Consider the following 16909-nt stretch of genomic DNA (forward strand, 5'->3'; position numbering starts at 1 on the left):
ATTGGAAGAGCTTCACTCATAGTTTGGTGTTGCACTGGCTTTCCCTGACATCAAATTCCTCCAAATTCAGTATATGGTAGGTATTCAAATTGTTCCAAAACACCAAACATGGTCCAAATTCAATAAGTGTCGGATCCGTGAGTCCCCTAATGTAATCTGGACTATGAGCTTCTCTCCTCATCTACCTCAACATTATAATAATCTTAAAGACTAACTTGTTCTACTCTCTGGTGAAGCTTGATCACATCTTCCACAATATGCGCTTTATTGCGAGCCTCGAGGCTCTTACTTTGTTAAGTCCCAATTCCCCCTCTTCCTGATAAGTTAAATTTCTAAACTTCATTCCCCAGGAAAGCTTGTGGGGTTCATGATATTTTATTCGTTTTCTTATTTATGATATTTTAGGTTTTTTTTATTAGTATAACTAATAATTTGTTTAAAAAGAATCAATATAACTAATAATTATGTGGCAAGACACGATTGATTGGTCTTTAGGTCTTTAAAAGTCATTTTATATTAGAATAAATTTGTCAATAAGAGTAACGATATTATCTACGAGAGGGGTTAGGCTAAGCCTTGCAATAAATTAGTAATAATGTGATTTAAATTTGTCTTTGCTAAAAATCGAACCTAAGACCTGTCACTTATAAGTAAAAAGGAATACCACTAGACGGTAGTAAGACAACATTTTCTCCTTTTTAAAACTTGTTAAAAAAAAGGGAGTTTTAAGAAAACACTCTCGGTACTGTTCACTTTTAACGAAAAACCACATTTTTACCTTTAACTGGCACTATTTACTATACCTTTAAAAAATGTTTTTTCGTTAAAAAAACAATTTTTTTTGAATTTTTTATTAGTTTCCTTAAAAAAAAAAAGGACGGTTGTTTAAATAATAATAATAATTTAGAGAATAAATAAGAACATTACTCAAAACAAAATGAAAAAGACCGAACTCTCAAACACGTCCCGAGTGTGAGTGGCAAGCATCCAAAACCCTAAATCCTCCTCCTCTGAGAAATAGTAAGAATCAATGGCCACCTCAGCAGCCGCCAGATCCATTTTCCGCTCCTGCGCCGGCCGCAGCTCTGTCTGTGCGGCGCGTCTCGCCCCCGAAGCCAAAGCCGCCCGTTCCCCGTTTCGCATGGCCGCGAAGCGGGCTTCCTCTTCTTCTCCTTTTCCCGCTCTCCGGTCTCCTGTTCAATTGAGCTTCTGCGTGGAGTCGATGCTGCCCTACCACACTGCAACAGCTTCGGCTTTGATGAACTCAATGCTCTCCGTCACTCGCCACAGTTATGGCTGGCTTTCAGAAGGTACACTCTCACTCTCACTCCCACTCTCACTTTCACCAATTTCTTCCTGAATTTGCTTATTTTTCTGGTGACTGATACTGTGTTTTGGTTTCACTGTAAAACTACTGTTTCGTGCAATAGGATCGAAATTGAAATTGAATTTGACATTGAAATATCCCTTTTTCTTTACTTCGTGTCGTTTCCATTTCAATGTGGCTGTTATGAATAAACTTGTCAAAAATCGAAATCTGAATGCTTTCTAAGTAATCCCCTGACATATTTTTCGATTTGATGGAAGCATTCAACTTATGGGACTATTTCTGTGGAAGTATCCAACTTTCATTTCTACATAAGCACATACTTATGTTTCTGTGTAACAAGTCCATCCATTTTTGTAATATCGTGCCTCATTTGTACGCTGATATTGGAGTTTGATCATTTTAGATTATCTTAGTAGAACTAACAAAAGAATAGACACTCGACGAGATGGGAGGATTTCTTTATGCCAGTGCTAACATCCACTCTTATTCTGCTTGTGCTTCTTAGTCCTCCTCCTGCTAGGATTTTGGTGCGGTTGCATATTTTTTAGGAGCAGCTTTGCTTCATTATGTTCAAGTTTCAACAAAGAAGTAGTTTGTTTGTTGGCTGCCTAATCGTTGGGGTTTTATTCTTGAATTAGGTATCTAGCGAACACTTGTAAGGTCCCTTGATATCGTTTTCTTCCTTTTTTGGTAAGTTAGTGGTTATTTATGTTGGGTTCAGATATTTAGAATCCATAAATTCTGAATTGTCATTGCAGAGTCATATCATATGTGTCTCTCATGATACAAGATGTTCAATAAGTAAGTTTTGTGGTCTTTAACTTTCACGAACAAATTTCTTAGGTACTAATAGCTCAATATGGAGGATTTTAACTCTCCGCTTTTTTTTTTTTTTTTTTTTGGTTCAATTTCTGTCTTAATAACTAAGTCAATATCTCTTCCCATACTCCTACATATTAGTGAAAGGTGCAAAATACCTCTTTTTATTGCTGTAGGCCAAGACAGATGAAGATCAAGAAGCAATATTGGAGTAACTTTGATTTGTTAAAATTTCAAGATTTTAAGATGGATTGGAGAACTTTTATGTTCTTTAAATTTGTAGACGTTTTATTGAGGAAAAGTTTATTGGAGTCCATTAGATGTGTTGAGTTATCTCATGGCAATTCTTTTTATGATGGCACCAGTTGTATTGAGAAATACTCTACATGTGTTTGAATTCATGGAGATTTTTAAGATATTGAATCATCAATGATAGGTAAACTGTTGAAGACGGATTTGAAATTGTATTTTAATGAGATTGTATCTTGTTATTGTTAAAGTTACAAGAAAATGCACCCAAGTGAAATCTTATCTCTGCTCTTCTCATTGCTTCTTCCGTGTCACCTCTCCTCTACTCTTTTAACTTAAAAGTGCCAAATTCAAGGGTGATAAATATTACATTCTCTGGGCTCTGAATGTTTTACATGTTTAAATGGAGTTTAAAAATTTTTGAACCACGATAATCATAAATTTAGTGTACTGATCATTTTTATTTGATCAGCTTGCAATGATGATGTGTGATGAATGTTCCAAGGATTCAAGGAAGTTTTATGTACTTATAAGGCAGTGACTGCTGGTAATTAGGAGTTTTGAATGAGCTGCACAAGAGATAAGTTGCATGTTCTGAGCTTTTAAACCTAGATCAACGAGTAGACTTGGTTACATTTTTCTAAAGTCCTAAAGACATTTCCCTTGTGTTTCTGCTTTACACTTATAAAGTGGCAATCTTTTGTATTGCGGCATATTTGATTTGTTTCCTTTGCATTGATGTTACTGACCAAAGAGTCATTGTATTTAATCAGCTTGCAACGATGATGCATGATCTTTGTCCAGTGAGTTCGGTAGAAGTCTGTTCAAAATTATTGCACTTGAAGAGAATGATGTCTTGGAAGCTTAATAATGCATGCTTACCGCATGAATCTGTTCTGAAATACCTTCTCATTTTTTATGCTCCTTCGCCTTTTTCCCTTTAGGGAGGGGGGTCTGAGTACAAGGAGAATATTATATGTAAGAATTGTATGAATACATTGTCCAGATGAATATATAATCTTCTCTGCATGTTAGTGTATTTTTTTTTTTTTAAATCCTGGTGGCTTTGAATCATGTCTAGCAAATTTTCTATTTCTCTCATTGCTCTTTTATTAGAAGAAAAATCGTTTGCATTTGGGGCCATGAGGTGGTATTGTTTCTGATATGAAGAAAAAGTAGCTTCCACCTTTTAAAGCATATAAGCCCTTCCAGTGCCATCAGTCTAAACGCTTCGACATGGCAATTAGAAGAGAATCCAGTTCTATGTTTGGGTGTATGCTCGATTTGTAGAAATTATCTTAGCGTTATGTTGTGGTAGAAGGGATGAATATTAGTGAGTGGAGTTTGGGGTATACTCAAGTCAACCTTGGGCCTTGTAATCCTTGATCAAGTGGTGAGGAACATGTTCGCCCATTCAAGTTTGGGTTTGCTAGCATTTTGGCTCATAAATGATCCATGATCTAAGTTAAGCTACGTAGAAAGTGTCAAAGGTTGTTAGGGGCTACGTGATTTCGCATTCCAATTCTGCCTCTTCTTTTATGGTTTTGCTAGAACCCTGCAGATTTCTCGAGTAGCTGACATGTTTATTCTTCCTTTTCAATCCGTGCGCAGATTCTTGAGGAATGCTGATCAATCCTTTCTCCAAACTCAAAGCGCAATAAACAGTGTTTTCCGATCCTGAGCTTACATTTCATTTGGCCACTTTTTATAATAGAGCAGCAAATAGCCAGAGTCCTCATCACTCATACATTGTCTTTACCTCCCCTCCTGTGTAGTGTTCTCCCACTCGCATCTCACTTGAATTTGTGGTTAGTGATGGTAGTCAACAAGATGTGATTTTAATTTAGTTTCTTTTGAATTATTGAACTCTACTATTTTCAACAGTTTGTCTCGTCAATTCGTACCCTCTTACTCATATCTTCTTACCTTCATCATCCTTTTCATCTCTCCTGTGAAACCTTCTTTGATTGCAAGTTCTTGAATGGAATTCTTAACTTTTTCTTAGTTGTCAAATGATGATGATGTGCAAGATTGATTAGACGTTTTTGGTTTTGCCCTCCGCCACTAGGGCTGGGTTTAGAAAGTTCATGTAGCTTTGTTGCGTTGGTATTTCAACTCTTGATGGGATGGGGGTGGAGGGCGGCTGTGTTGATTCTGAATAAAAGAGAGTGTTGAAGCCAACTGAATGAGTGTAATTTCTATAGCTATACAACTGGTAGTTCAGGTTTTAGGCTTTCAGCTTTTTGCCAAAACCTCACTTATTGGCGTCATTTGGGCTCGTATATTCGGGTTCCAAGGGGAGTGAGAACATGATTAGGAAGGAATCCACGAATTTATTGTGGTGCTTCCTTTTTTTCTTTAGTGGTGCTATTCGCACATTCTATTTTTTCCTTTTATACTCTTGATTTATGTTTGATTTTTTTTCAATTTATTCGATTCCGATGACCAAAATTAAGGAGGGTGTATATAAAGTTAAAAAAAGAGTAAATAGCACTGTCCTTGTTTGAAAAATGCGATACTCTAATCACAGAGAAAATTAAAATCTCATTAATAAACTTGCTGGATGCTCAAATTATTCTTTATTCATGATCTTCAGAAAAAGATGAGGAGATAAAAAGAATTTTATTATATCAAGCCGAATAAATCATTGTTAATTCTAGTCAACACAAGTTCACATTTAAGTTGACTTTGTTACGAGATAGAAACTATATTCGAATTATCGGACTCAAAGGATCAAAATCCATATCCTATTAATAACATCGAATTCGGAAAATCCAGATCCATATTCACATATTAAACTTAAGATTGTTCTGGATTTTATTTTTTCTGTTACCGATCTTGAACATATACTCACATTGAGAGGGTGTAATCAAATTAGGATCTGATAGAATTTTAATAGACTTTAAAATTAGAGTGTAGTCAATTAGGAGTTTGAATGTGAATTTTAAAAATCATAGGGTAGTCAAATTAGGATTTTGAACTCTTGGATCAATATTCTCAATGATCCATTCCATTTACATATTTCATTGGTTTGTATTTCTATATCAATAGATATACGTATATGTTCCCTTCAGATTGTGAACTAGGAAAGAAATTTATTTTATGTTGTAGGAGTCAACTAAAATCCTAGGAAATCCATGAACGAAGTCCATACAATATTGTGAATCTATTAAAATCCTTTCAAATCTTTCACTTAAAAAAAATCTATTAAAATCCTATGAAATCCAAATTAACTCACCCCCTAAGATAGCAATACCTCAGTCGGCTTGAGGTCAGGTATTCAACTCCCTTGCCAATATGAAAACGAAAACACAGAAACATATATTTTTTTTCAAACGTTCGAACGCACTCTTGTAAAGATTGATTTGAAATCAATTCCAAAACCTGGCCGCAGTTCATCAAAGTTTTAAAAGAAAAAAGAAAAGAAAATAAAATAAAATCTTTTTTGTTTGCAGAAAACAAATACAACAGCAACTATATACTTGATGGCAAAAGACATACGCAAATGATGTACACAATGCATGATTTATTAAATACAACTAGCGGAGTTGTTTCCAGATTCCAATTCCAACAACAAAAGAGACCGTTCAAAACTTCCAAATCATGCCCTCGTCATATTACATCACCACCCAGACCCACTCCTCTAAAACTAAAAGCACGGCAATCGCAAGGCCAGAGACAGAAAGACAGGCACATCAACAAGTTGCATCTCGCTTACATTAATGGTTAGGCACACATACATATCTAACTAACCTCTTACTAGTAACCTCATCAGTATCCACTCCCACAAAACACTCATCATTCACTCTTCAACGTTAACCAACTCGTACTCAATGAGAGAAAGATTGTTATCCTCTTTAACTTGGAAGTTAGCTGGTTCGGTGACTTCAACACGTCCCCATTTGTCGACTGCTAGCCTCATGGTCCCCTTGAACATGTCAATCTTTGCATTACGCAGGTTCACAGTCGTGTCTGGCTTCATAGTGTCAACTGCACATATAACGTCAGGTCATCAATTACATTGCATTACAAAAAACAAACCAACAACAGTCCCCAACAACAGAATAGGCAACCATCTACAATTTGCAGACAAATACATACAGAAATACATAACTTTATTTGATCGAATTGGGTCCCAACTAGCATTCCTTGTACCAAATAGTCCATCCAAGATATAAGGCCTCATTTGATATGGAAGCTTGGATTAGAATGAATAAGCAACTATTTCAAGGTACGAAGAAGAAATGAAAATTTTGTGGCCAGCTTGGAGGCAGAAAATGGATTACGAAAAGTTATCCATTCCAAATTTCCAATCCCATCCCAAAATACGTGAGTAGAAGAGTAGTTTTGTTCATGTCTAATCCCCTTAAAATGAAAACCATTCCCCTCTACCTTCAAATTAGATTGAAATTAGACAGTTATACATTCCAATTCAATCCTCCTTACCAAACGAGCCCTAAACATACTAAACCGATAGCAGGATTAGAGATCATAGGTTGGTCTCCAAAGAATCAAACATTATACCAAAAGCAGACATTTAACTAAAACTTCTAATGAATCAAATCAAACCCAAAACAGAAATTCTCCCTGTAATCCTAATTGGATTTCCTTTACCGTAAATGAAACAGTTAAATGCAACTCAAATCTTACTAAAACCCATCAAAAACCAAACACAAATCCAAATAATATATACCATAATTCACATTTTACAGTAAATAGATAATTAACTTGTATGGTACCACTTGCAGAATCATGAATTATATACCTTGGTCATTGCGAGCGGTGAAGAGAATGGTCCCCGTCTCGTCCCCAACGAGGCACTCAGCGATGCGAGCGGGCTGAGTAGGCCGAGACGACAAAGATGATCGACCGCCGTTCTTGTTGGTGACCTTCACCGGCTTCGAGCTCACCACCTTCACCGTGAGGGTGTGGCCGTTCGTGTTTGGCTGGAGCTGCTCCACCTTTACGAACACCGGCTTTCTCTTCGCCGTCACTGTCCCTAAATTATTCGCTGTCGTCGTCGCCATTCTTCTCTCTGCACTCGAATTTCGAAATTCCAATTTGTGTCCTTAATTTGTTCAACCCTAACCCTAGATCGAATTTGGGGTGGGACTTTTATCGACTACTTGCGCCCTCATTTTATATTTATTAGGCATATATGTCGATTTGTTCTGAACTTGTATAGATGTGTCAATTTCCTTCTTAAACTTGAATTTTAGCCGATTAGTTACTGAACTTTTATAATTAGTCAATTTTTCTCTTGAATTTTAATTTTAGCCGCTTAGGGCAAATGTATTAGGGCAACACATGACAATGTATTAGGGCAAAAAAAAAAAAAATGATAAATTGGATGGATGAAAAATTTTAAATCTAACTATAGGGCCTCGTTTGGCACGTCGTATAAGACCATCGGATAGTACTAATAATACGAAGCGGGTGTTTGGCAAGTCTCGTATTAAATAAGCACCAGATTACTTAATCCGGCCCCACCATTTTAATACCCCTTCTACCCGCTTAACTATCCCCTCCAAAACCTTGGTATTATTAGTCGGACTCATGCCAAAGAAAAATCACGCTCGCCTTTTCTCTAACCTATCCTGCCATGGGCGTCGGCGCATCGCGACCTCCGATCAACACCAAGCAGATACGAACAGAGATCCAGAGGTAGCAGATCGATCGATCCACACCAAGCAGATACGAACAGAGAACCAGTGATAGTTGATCGAAACCAAGTGGGCATCGCGACCTCCGTTCCTGGTAATGGCGACCTCCATTCCTAGGTATTGTGACCTTCGTTGACATATATGGTGGCAGTTCAAATATCTGGGTTTGTGGCTTAATTGCTAATTGATTTTGTTGATGTGAGGGGATTAAATTCAAAATTGGGAGAAATTTAATATGGGTAATGGTGTAATGGCTGCTGGGTTTTCAACGAATGTGTTTCTGATGTGGATTTAGGTCTCAATGGATTAGAAACCACAATAGGATATGAGGAAGCCAACGGTGGTGGCCACTGTCTGGGTTGTTTTTGCTTTTGACAACTTTGTTCATCTTCAACTTGATGGCAGATAACCATTTTTTTAATTCTTTTTCTTTTTCATTAATCATCAATTTTTTATTTTAAAAAATAATAATTTCTCTTATCCGGTACAGTACAAAACATTGTATAAATAATTCGATCATTAGTCCGGTACTGCACCAAACGCCTGATTAATTTAATCAGTACTATCCGACGACTAATTATCCTATTCGACTAAAATAGTCAGTACAGTCCGAGCTGCCAAACGAGGCCTAGGTGTAATGCTGTATTCAACTATGTGATTCCCTCACATTCACAAACGATATTTGCCATTTCCTCTGCTATGACGGCCTTCCACGTGGCGCGGACAAGCCGTTTGATCACTGGAAGTGTGCCTGGCCCAAGGTATGTGCCTAAACCCTGTTGGTCGAGTTCTATTAAGGTTAATGTCGATGCTAACTGGCGTCGTCTCGATGTTCCTGGTCACGTGGGAGTGGTTATGCGTGACTCCAACTCAGATTGTTTGGCTGCAAGACAGAAGCAAATCTATGCCAAAAGCGCACTGGAGGCTGAGGCGTTAGGAATTCTTGAAGGCTGCGTGCTTGCTCGGTCCAAGGGGTGTTTGGATGTGATAGTGGAATCGGATTCGCTGGACCTGGTATCGTGTTTAGGTGGAAAAATGGAGTCTGCAAAATGGAAGGTTTTTCCTATCCTAAGTGGGATTCTGCAGGTTGGTGATGATTTCACTAATTGCGCCTGGTCCTGGGTTCCTCGATCAGCTAATGGAGTGGCGGATTTTGTAGAGTCGCATACTGGTGCGGAGACGTGCGACTTAGTTTGGGTTCAACAACCCCATCTTCGTTTGTTGGTGTTCTAAACAAGGATGGGCTTCAATGTCCCCCAACCTAATTAGTTTGATGTCATTACTGTGCAAAAAGGGACGGGAGTTCTCTCTGCCTCTTGTTTGATGTCCTTTCCCTTAATTTTCGGTCTGTTATTGTTAGCTTATATGGCTTTCTGTACTACTTCTACTTTGGCCTCGACCCTGATTATAATATTTCCAGTAACTGTTTTTTTTTTTTTTAACCAACAGTAACTGTTTCAATATATATATATATATATATATATATTTTAGGGTAGTAATTGGCTCAAGTTAAAGTTTATAGGGGAAGTTGGCTAATTATAAAAGTTTAGGGGATAATCGGTTAAAATTAAAGTTTAGGGAAATTGATAGCTCTATACAAGTTCAGGAGGCAAATCGACAAATATCTCTAATTTGATTTATTTTTGGAAACATTAAAATTTTAAAAGAAAACAATGTTGGTGTTTGCATGTGGAATTGTCGATTGAATTGGTAGTTGGAGTTCTTTATCAATGAAAATACTGTGTCGGTAACATGACTCCGTACAACAAGTATCATAATATAATTGATTGAATTTTTTTTTCAAGTTTCCAACTAATGATATTATGACACTTAGTGTATCTATGTTCCTTAAAAATAATTGATTGAAATTTTCTTCTATTTGAATAATAATATCGCCTGTAATAAAAAGTAACAATAATAAACACGTGTCTAGTATTGTTGTAGGATCAAATAAGCAAAGATTGAAGAAACTTGAACGTGTATATTTTCCTTTAAAAGAACAATCCTTGCAATTTAGACACAACCAAGTCTTTCAGGCCAAAATGAACTTGAAAATAACCCATTCAACCAAAAAAGGGAAAATTTGACAAAAACCTTAATCCTTATCTAGCAAACGTAGAGTGCAGAGCGCCCGCTCGCATCGCTTAGGTACCATTTGGTACGTGGGATAGGATGGAACGCAGTGGGACGGGATGCACTCGTCCCACGTTTGGTGCGCCAATTTGCTTGAGACGCGTTGTTCTGTGGAACAAATTTTAGTTAATTTTTTGTGCCACCCTGCCCCTGGAAACAATTTGTGGAACAAATTTTAGTCTTTTTGAACAACAATACCCTTCATTTTTTTCATTAATTTCGCTATCTACCCTCTCTCCTGTAGCCTCCCTCTCTTCTACCCTCTCTTTTCTCATGTAGCCTCCTCCTCCTCCACCATAAACCCAGCAACCCAGGCTAACCCAATCCCAATAAACCCATCCGAACCCAACCCCACCTTCCTTTTGCTGCCTTCTTTTCCCTGCTAGTCCCACGACGAGACTGTCGCCCTCCGCCTCGAAAACCTCAAGACCACCCACTGGCAGGACGTGGCCAACACCGTCGCTCAAGGGATGGGACGACGAGGATTAGGCGGAAGATGTGAGAGATGACATTGAACTCATCGATGGTGGCTCAAGTAAGGTCGAACTCGTTGAAATGGATGGGTATGATTGTCATTTAATCCTTCATTCCATTCCGGCCTTTGCGTACACCAAACGTAGCATGGAACCTCCGTTCTATTTTGTTTCGTCTCGTTCTGTACCGTTCCGTCTGGTCTATGTGCCAAATAGTACCTTAGTGCCTTGTTGGCGATGAGACAGAGACCATTATCTTCAACCCAACAAGATCCTCTCCAAATCCTTTTGGTGAAGATTCTGGGGATCCGTGAATCATGTTCGTTCATCGTACATCGTGCGGTCAGTTTTTATTAGGTACAGTTTGTGTTTAATTTTAAATCAAAATATTAAAATAATTTGTGACCACATGATGTACGATGAACGGACAAGATTCACGGATTCCTGGGATCCTCGCAAAGAGGATCTGGATTCATCTTCAACCGCTCGCAAAGACCATGTTAAAACCAACTTTGCGTTCAATACAATGAAGGCATCACAACACAAAAAATTCAAATGCATATTCCAACCAAATTTGCCACCAAAATTGGGTGTGTATTCCATAAAGCATGTGTCTGAATCCTTGGCAATTTTCCCAACGTATTCAATGTTAGTTGAGAATTTATACGACTAAAGTATCCATTGGCAGGTGTTGATAAATCATCCGCTGGTTCGATAATATCTTTGCCTAGAGAGTGGTGTACACTTGTAAGTGCAATATAGTCGTTATGTAGTGTTTGCAAGGGATGACTAGGGATTCATAATCAACCACAAGCAATCTTGTTCAGAGATTTCAATGCATTCAATGGAATATTTGATCTTTTAGATGACAATTTCCGTATCTAAGTCCGGTTAAGGTATTATAGATCATAGTTTTCCTTAAGTATATTGGGGAAGAAATAAAAAAGCAGTGTACAATACTATAGACCATAGTTTTCCTTTTCAAAAAAAAAAAAAATTCATTCTTTTTAAGTTAATATCCATAGATTATTTTAAAGGTTAGAACAAATGGACATGGTGAAGGATAATCCCATAATAGAGTCTTTTCTATTTATCGTTGTTTAGACAATAATTCATGAGTTACACTTGAAAATTTACACATTCACACTAACATGGTTTGTGGGGAGTGACATTGAAGCACTCATTTTTCGTCTAAGTTAATTTTTAATTTTTGTTCTAAGTAAAGTAAAGTTAGTTATTGTTATAAAATAAAATAATAATTGTTTCACCCGAGATTGTACTTAGTAACTGGGTCAGTCCTGCCTAATCAACAGTGATTCTCGCGTCAAACAGTAGAGTCTTGGCATGTGGTAGGATGGTCAGTTGGTTTCGTAACCTTTTCAGCTCGAATTAGTAAGTCCTTAGGGGTGTCTACACCTAGTGCCCTAAAGTCTTATGGTTTGTGAGTCATTGACCTAAAACTCGTTACATGGGTTGAATCAAAAGCTTAATGGAACTGGCATTGCACGACCACTACTGTTAATAAAAAAAAATGAATGAGAAAAATCGAAGAAAGAAAAAGAAAAAAAAAGTTAAATATACAAAAGTGTGAAGTCTTAAATAAAGATGATGGTGGTAAGAGTTTTAGTCGAGTTTCCTTAACTATGTTTGTTCACTTTACACGAAAGGATATTCATGAATTTAAGTAGTTTTAAAAAGATGTTCTAATTTTTAACGTTTTCTATCACTGAGAACTTGAAAGTGAAAATTGTCTTACTCAATTTTTGTTCAAGTCTTTAGTTTGTTAGTTTTTATTTTTGTTTTGCTTGAGGACAAGCAAATAGCTAAGTTTGGGGGGGGGGGGGGGAGGGATTTGATGAGTCGATATTATACTAGATATTTTACCCTACTCTTAGTATTAATTTATTGGTTATTTTGTGTGAAATTTGATACTTTGAATTATATTTTCAATGTAGGATATTGGACTTCCTCTTAAGTAAAAAGTGATCAAACGGATGAATTATGGAGTGATTCCAATCAAAGTGTAACATCCCACATCGTCCAGGAGAGTGGATCTTATAAGCCTTATATGTATATTCCCATCTCTACCTAGCACGAGGCCTTTTAGGAGTTCGCTGGCTTCAGGTTCCATCGGAACTCCGAAGTTAAGAGAGTTTGGGCGAGAGCATTCCCATGATGGGTGACCCACTAGGAAGTTCTCGTGTGAGTTTCCAGAAACAAAACCGTGAGGGTGTGGTCGGGGCCCAAAGCGGACAATATCGTGCTATGGCAGAGTCGAGCCCAGAATGTGGTGGGGGCCACACTAACTGCTGCAATGTTTTTCCAACAGAATGAGGAATTTGATTTTACTGGAGCTAGTAAAAATTCCATATTAGGGAAATACCGAGCTTTAAAAACTTTGGACATAAGAAAATTCGGTTGTTGAATGATCCGCCAACCTTGCTTAGCTAACAAAGCAAGATTAAAAGCATACAAATCTTTAAATCCAAACCCTCCCTCATTTTTAGGCTTGCACATCTTCTTCCAACTCACCCAGTGAATACGTCTCTTTCCAACCTCTTTCCCCCACCAAAATCGGGCAACCATCTGATTCAACTCATCACAGAACATCTTCGGAAGCAAGAAAGTCTGCATGGTATACATTAGTATTGCCAGGGCAACAGTTTTAATTAAGATTTCCTTACTAGCATTGCTTAACAAACTCCCACGCCATCCATTCAATTTTTTCCAAAAGTGATATTTGATATAAGCAAATGTCTGTTTCTTCGGTAATCCAAGATAACGATCATGGTAATTAACTCTATTCATACCCAGACAATTAGCAAGCACTTGGGCATCCACTTCATTCACATTTGCACTAAATGACACACAACTTTTGGACAAATTAACAGCTTGCCCCGATGCCAATTCATAAGTATGTAGGACATTCTTTAGTTCACAACCATCCTGTAATGTACTCCTTGCAAAAATAAAACTATCATCTGCAAAGAGAAGATGATTAATACTTGGCGCATCATTACATACCTTTATACCTTTAGTCCAACCTTGGAACTCCCCTGCAGCCAACAATGCTGATAAACCTTCTGCACAAATCACAAACAAGAACGGGGATAACGGATCCCCTTGCCTTATACCCTGTTTAGGTTGGACAAAACCTACAGGCTCCCCATTGAGCTTGAAGGAATAGGGAACCGTCGTGACACACCTCATGATCTAGGTAATCCACTTATTGGCAAAACCCAACCTTCGCATAATTTGTTCAAGGAAAGATCATTCGATGCGGTCATAAGCTTTACTAATGTCCATTTTTAGAGCCATCACACCATTCCAACCACTATTCTTCCACTTCATAAAATGTGCAATTTCCGATGCCACCAAACAATTATCGAAAATTAATCTTCCAACAATAAAAGCACTTTGGGAGGGTGAAATGATATCCAGCAATACCACTTTCAGTCTATTTGTAAGCACTTTGGAGCAGATTTTGTAAATCACATTACACAAACTAATTGGTCTTAGTTGAGTCATGGAAGTTGGATCTACTTTCTAAGGTATAAGGGTGACATGCGTATAGTTAACTTGTCGAAGCGTACTCCTCATCGAAAGAAGATGTCGCACACTGTCGCATACATCAGAACCAACAACTGCCCAATGTTTTTGATAAAACCCATGTATCATTCCATCAGGCCCAGGTGCCTTAGTCGAGTGCATTTGGAACAAAGTCTCCTTTATTTCTTCATTAGAGAACGGCACAAGAAGACCTTGATTCATCTCATCCGTGACTTTTGGAACAACCAATCTTAGAATTTCCGAAACATCAACTACACCTGTTGAATCAAACAACTTCGTGAAATAATTAACAATGACCGACATCATACCATCTTTACTTTCCTGCCATTGCCCATCCTCATCAAACAATCCATGCAGCCCATTCCGCCGCTGTTTTCTAGTTGCTCTTTGATGAAAGTATTTGGTGTTTTGATCCCCAAGACACAACCAATTTTCTTTGGATCTTTGTTGCCAGAATGCCTCTTCTTGAGCAAGTAAAGAATGTAGACGAGTGTACAAATCATGCCTCTGAGCAATAGTAGTTTCAGTAAACGGTTTACCAAACAAAGTTTGCAATTTATCCTCCAACAACAACAACAACAACAAAGCCTTTTCCCACTAAGTGGGGTCGGCTATATGAATCCTAGAACGCCATTGCGCTCGGTTTTGTGTCATGTCCTCCGTTAGATCCAAGTACTCTAAGTCTTTTCTTAGAGTCTCTTCCAAAGTTGTCCTAGGTCTTCCTCTACCCCTTCGGCCCTGAACCTCTGTCCCGTAGTCACATCTTTTTAACCGGAGCGTCAGTCGGCCTTCTTTGCACATGTTCAAAATCACCGGAGCCGATTTTCTCTCATCTTTCCTACAATTTCGGCTACTCCTACTTTACCTCGGATATCCTCATTCCCAATCTTATCCTTTCTCGTGTGCCCACACATCCCACGAAGCATCCTCATCTCCGCTACACCCATTTTGTGTACGTGTTGATGCTTCACCACCCAACATTCTGTGCCATACAACATCGCTAGCCTTATTGCCGTCCTATAAAATTTTCCCTTGAGCTTCAGTGGCCTACGACGGTCACACAACACGCCGGATGCACTCTTTCCATCCAGCTCGTATTCTATGGTTGAGATCTCCATCTAATTCTCCGTTCTCTTGCAAGATAGATCCTAGGTAGCGAAAACGATCGCTTTTTGTGATCTTCGCTAGATTGCTCCGGTCATTAGTGTGGATAAGTATATAAATGGATAGAGATAGGAAAGCAAACACAAGATGTACGTGGTTCACCCAGATTGGCTACGTCCACGGAATAGAAGAGTTCTCATTAATTGTGAAGGGTTTACACAAGTACATAGGTTCAAGCTCTCATTTAGTGAGTACAAGTGAATGATTTAGTACAAATGACATTAGGAAATATTGTGGGAGAATGATCTCGTAATCACGAAACTTCTAAGTATCGGAGTGTGGTGTCGTCTTGACTTGCCTTATCTGTCTCATAGGTAGATGTGGCATCTCTCTGGAAGTACTCTTCCTCCATCCAGGGGTGGTATCTTTAACTGGTGGAGATGCACAAGGTAATGTATCAATTTCACTTGAAGCTTACTTGTAGTTTCAGGCTTGGTCAAGCGCGATACAAACCATGTAGTAGGAGTCCCCCAAGTCGCCAAGCTAGGGGGTCTGCTGAAAGAGGTGACAGACAAGGTAAGCAATCAGAGCTCCGACTGATTGTTCACCTTCTCCCCATCTTGCAGCAGCATGAAGGATAAAGAGAAGAAAAATGAGAAGAGATGATATGAGATACTTTTGCTTTTGAAGAAGTAACTTTCCACAGGCTTATTCTTGAACTGAGCTGGAGGGTTTTCTGGTTTCCTCCAGAGTATAAGGCCGACTGAAGAATTTGAGGGTCAAAACAAGTCCATCAAATCTAGAGTACGTTCCACCCTGCCGATATGGGATACTTTTGCTTTTGACAGAGTAATGAATGTATCGGCACGTGTGCTGTTACGCTTGTCTCCACATGCTTCCTTGTATCCTTCGTACTTGCCCTATCTGTTCCTCAAGCAGATGCGGAATCTTCCCTGGAAACATAAGATGTTGAAGATGAGTACTCGAGAGCAATGCCAGGTAAGTAATCAGGTAAGGGGTTCCAGGCAGTCAGTTCCTGGCTGGAAGCTTGATTCCAAGTGCTGACTGATTGCTCTCTTTCTCCTTGTCTTGCAGGTAAAAACAAGGCCAAAAGAAAAGACAGGGAAAAAGCATGATATGGGATACTCTTGCTTTTAACCCTGATGATATGAGATATTCTTGCTCTAGTATAGCTTGTTTGCAGAGGTATTATCGGGGGGAAAGAAAGCTGAATATTTCGAAAGGCTTCGTTGGGAGTGCCCTCTCAGATATGATGAAGGGTTGAGCATTTTTGCAGGTCTGCCTGTCCGTTGGGGATGGAGGTCGACATATATAGGAGTCTCCCTAACAACAAGTAGTAATGCTATTCCTTTACCCTGCTTGGTCATAGCACGGTAGTGGGAGCTGCCAGTTTCACATGTTTTAACTCTGTCAGAGCACTTTGAAAAAGTGGTCTGTGGTATCTGGCTCTCGAGATTCGGAGAACGATGCCTCTTCGATTTTTGAGAAAGCAATCATGCTGGGGGTATGACTCTCGAGATTCGGAGAGCAGTGTCTCTTCGATTTTT

The 16909-nt window shown here is 38.6% G+C and overlaps 2 protein-coding genes and 1 long non-coding RNA gene across 7 annotated transcripts; 2 read left to right on the top strand and 1 right to left on the bottom strand.

The window, feature by feature from the left end:
- Nucleotides 1–932: 932 nt before the first annotated feature.
- LOC126582828 (protein NUCLEAR FUSION DEFECTIVE 6, mitochondrial-like) lies at nucleotides 933–4295 on the top strand. 5 transcript variants are annotated; one of them, XM_050247042.1, is made up of 3 exons: nucleotides 933–1310; nucleotides 1969–2020; nucleotides 2326–2604. In XM_050247042.1, the coding sequence occupies exons 1-2, from the start codon at nucleotides 1031–1033 to the stop codon at nucleotides 1974–1976; spliced, it is 288 nt and encodes a 95-aa protein (XP_050102999.1). In that variant the 5' UTR covers nucleotides 933–1030; the 3' UTR covers nucleotides 1977–2020; nucleotides 2326–2604. The 5 variants fall into 5 exon arrangements, with proteins under 5 accessions (XP_050102999.1, XP_050102998.1, XP_050102995.1 ...); XM_050247041.1 differs by lacking the exons at nucleotides 1969–2020; nucleotides 2326–2604 and adding an exon at nucleotides 4010–4295; XM_050247038.1 differs by lacking the exons at nucleotides 1969–2020; nucleotides 2326–2604 and adding an exon at nucleotides 3172–3427.
- A 1614-nt stretch (nucleotides 4296–5909) lies between these two features.
- Nucleotides 5910–7543, bottom strand: LOC126582827 (uncharacterized protein At4g28440). Its single transcript, XM_050247037.1, has 2 exons — nucleotides 7164–7543; nucleotides 5910–6388 (listed from the first exon to the last, which is right to left on the bottom strand). Exons 1-2 carry the CDS (start codon nucleotides 7423–7425, stop codon nucleotides 6201–6203), a joined length of 450 nt encoding a protein of 149 aa, XP_050102994.1. The 5' UTR covers nucleotides 7426–7543; the 3' UTR covers nucleotides 5910–6200.
- Nucleotides 7544–8594: 1051 nt separating this feature from the next.
- Nucleotides 8595–9490, top strand: LOC126583043 (uncharacterized). The gene is made up of 2 exons (XR_007609652.1): nucleotides 8595–8822; nucleotides 8912–9490. It is a non-coding gene; the product is annotated as an uncharacterized LOC126583043 (long non-coding RNA).
- The last annotated feature ends 7419 nt before the right edge of the window (nucleotides 9491–16909 follow it).

This window comes from Malus sylvestris, chromosome 9 (assembly GCF_916048215.2).
Source record: "Malus sylvestris chromosome 9, drMalSylv7.2, whole genome shotgun sequence".
Lineage (NCBI taxonomy): Eukaryota > Viridiplantae > Streptophyta > Magnoliopsida > Rosales > Rosaceae > Malus > Malus sylvestris.

Excerpts from the sequence above, each read along its gene's own strand:
- LOC126582828 (XM_050247038.1), top strand. The coding sequence starts at position 1,031 with ATGGCCACCTCAGCAGCCGCCAGATCCATTTTCCGCTCCTGCGCCGGC. Across the intron at positions 1,311-3,171 it reads TTATGGCTGGCTTTCAGAAG|CTTGCAACGATGATGCATGA; the intron begins GTACACTCTCAC and ends GTATTTAATCAG.
- LOC126582827 (XM_050247037.1), bottom strand. The coding sequence starts at position 7,425 with ATGGCGACGACGACAGCGAATAATTTAGGGACAGTGACGGCGAAGAGA. Across the intron at positions 6,389-7,163 it reads CACCGCTCGCAATGACCAAG|TTGACACTATGAAGCCAGAC; the intron begins GTATATAATTCA and ends TTATATGTGCAG.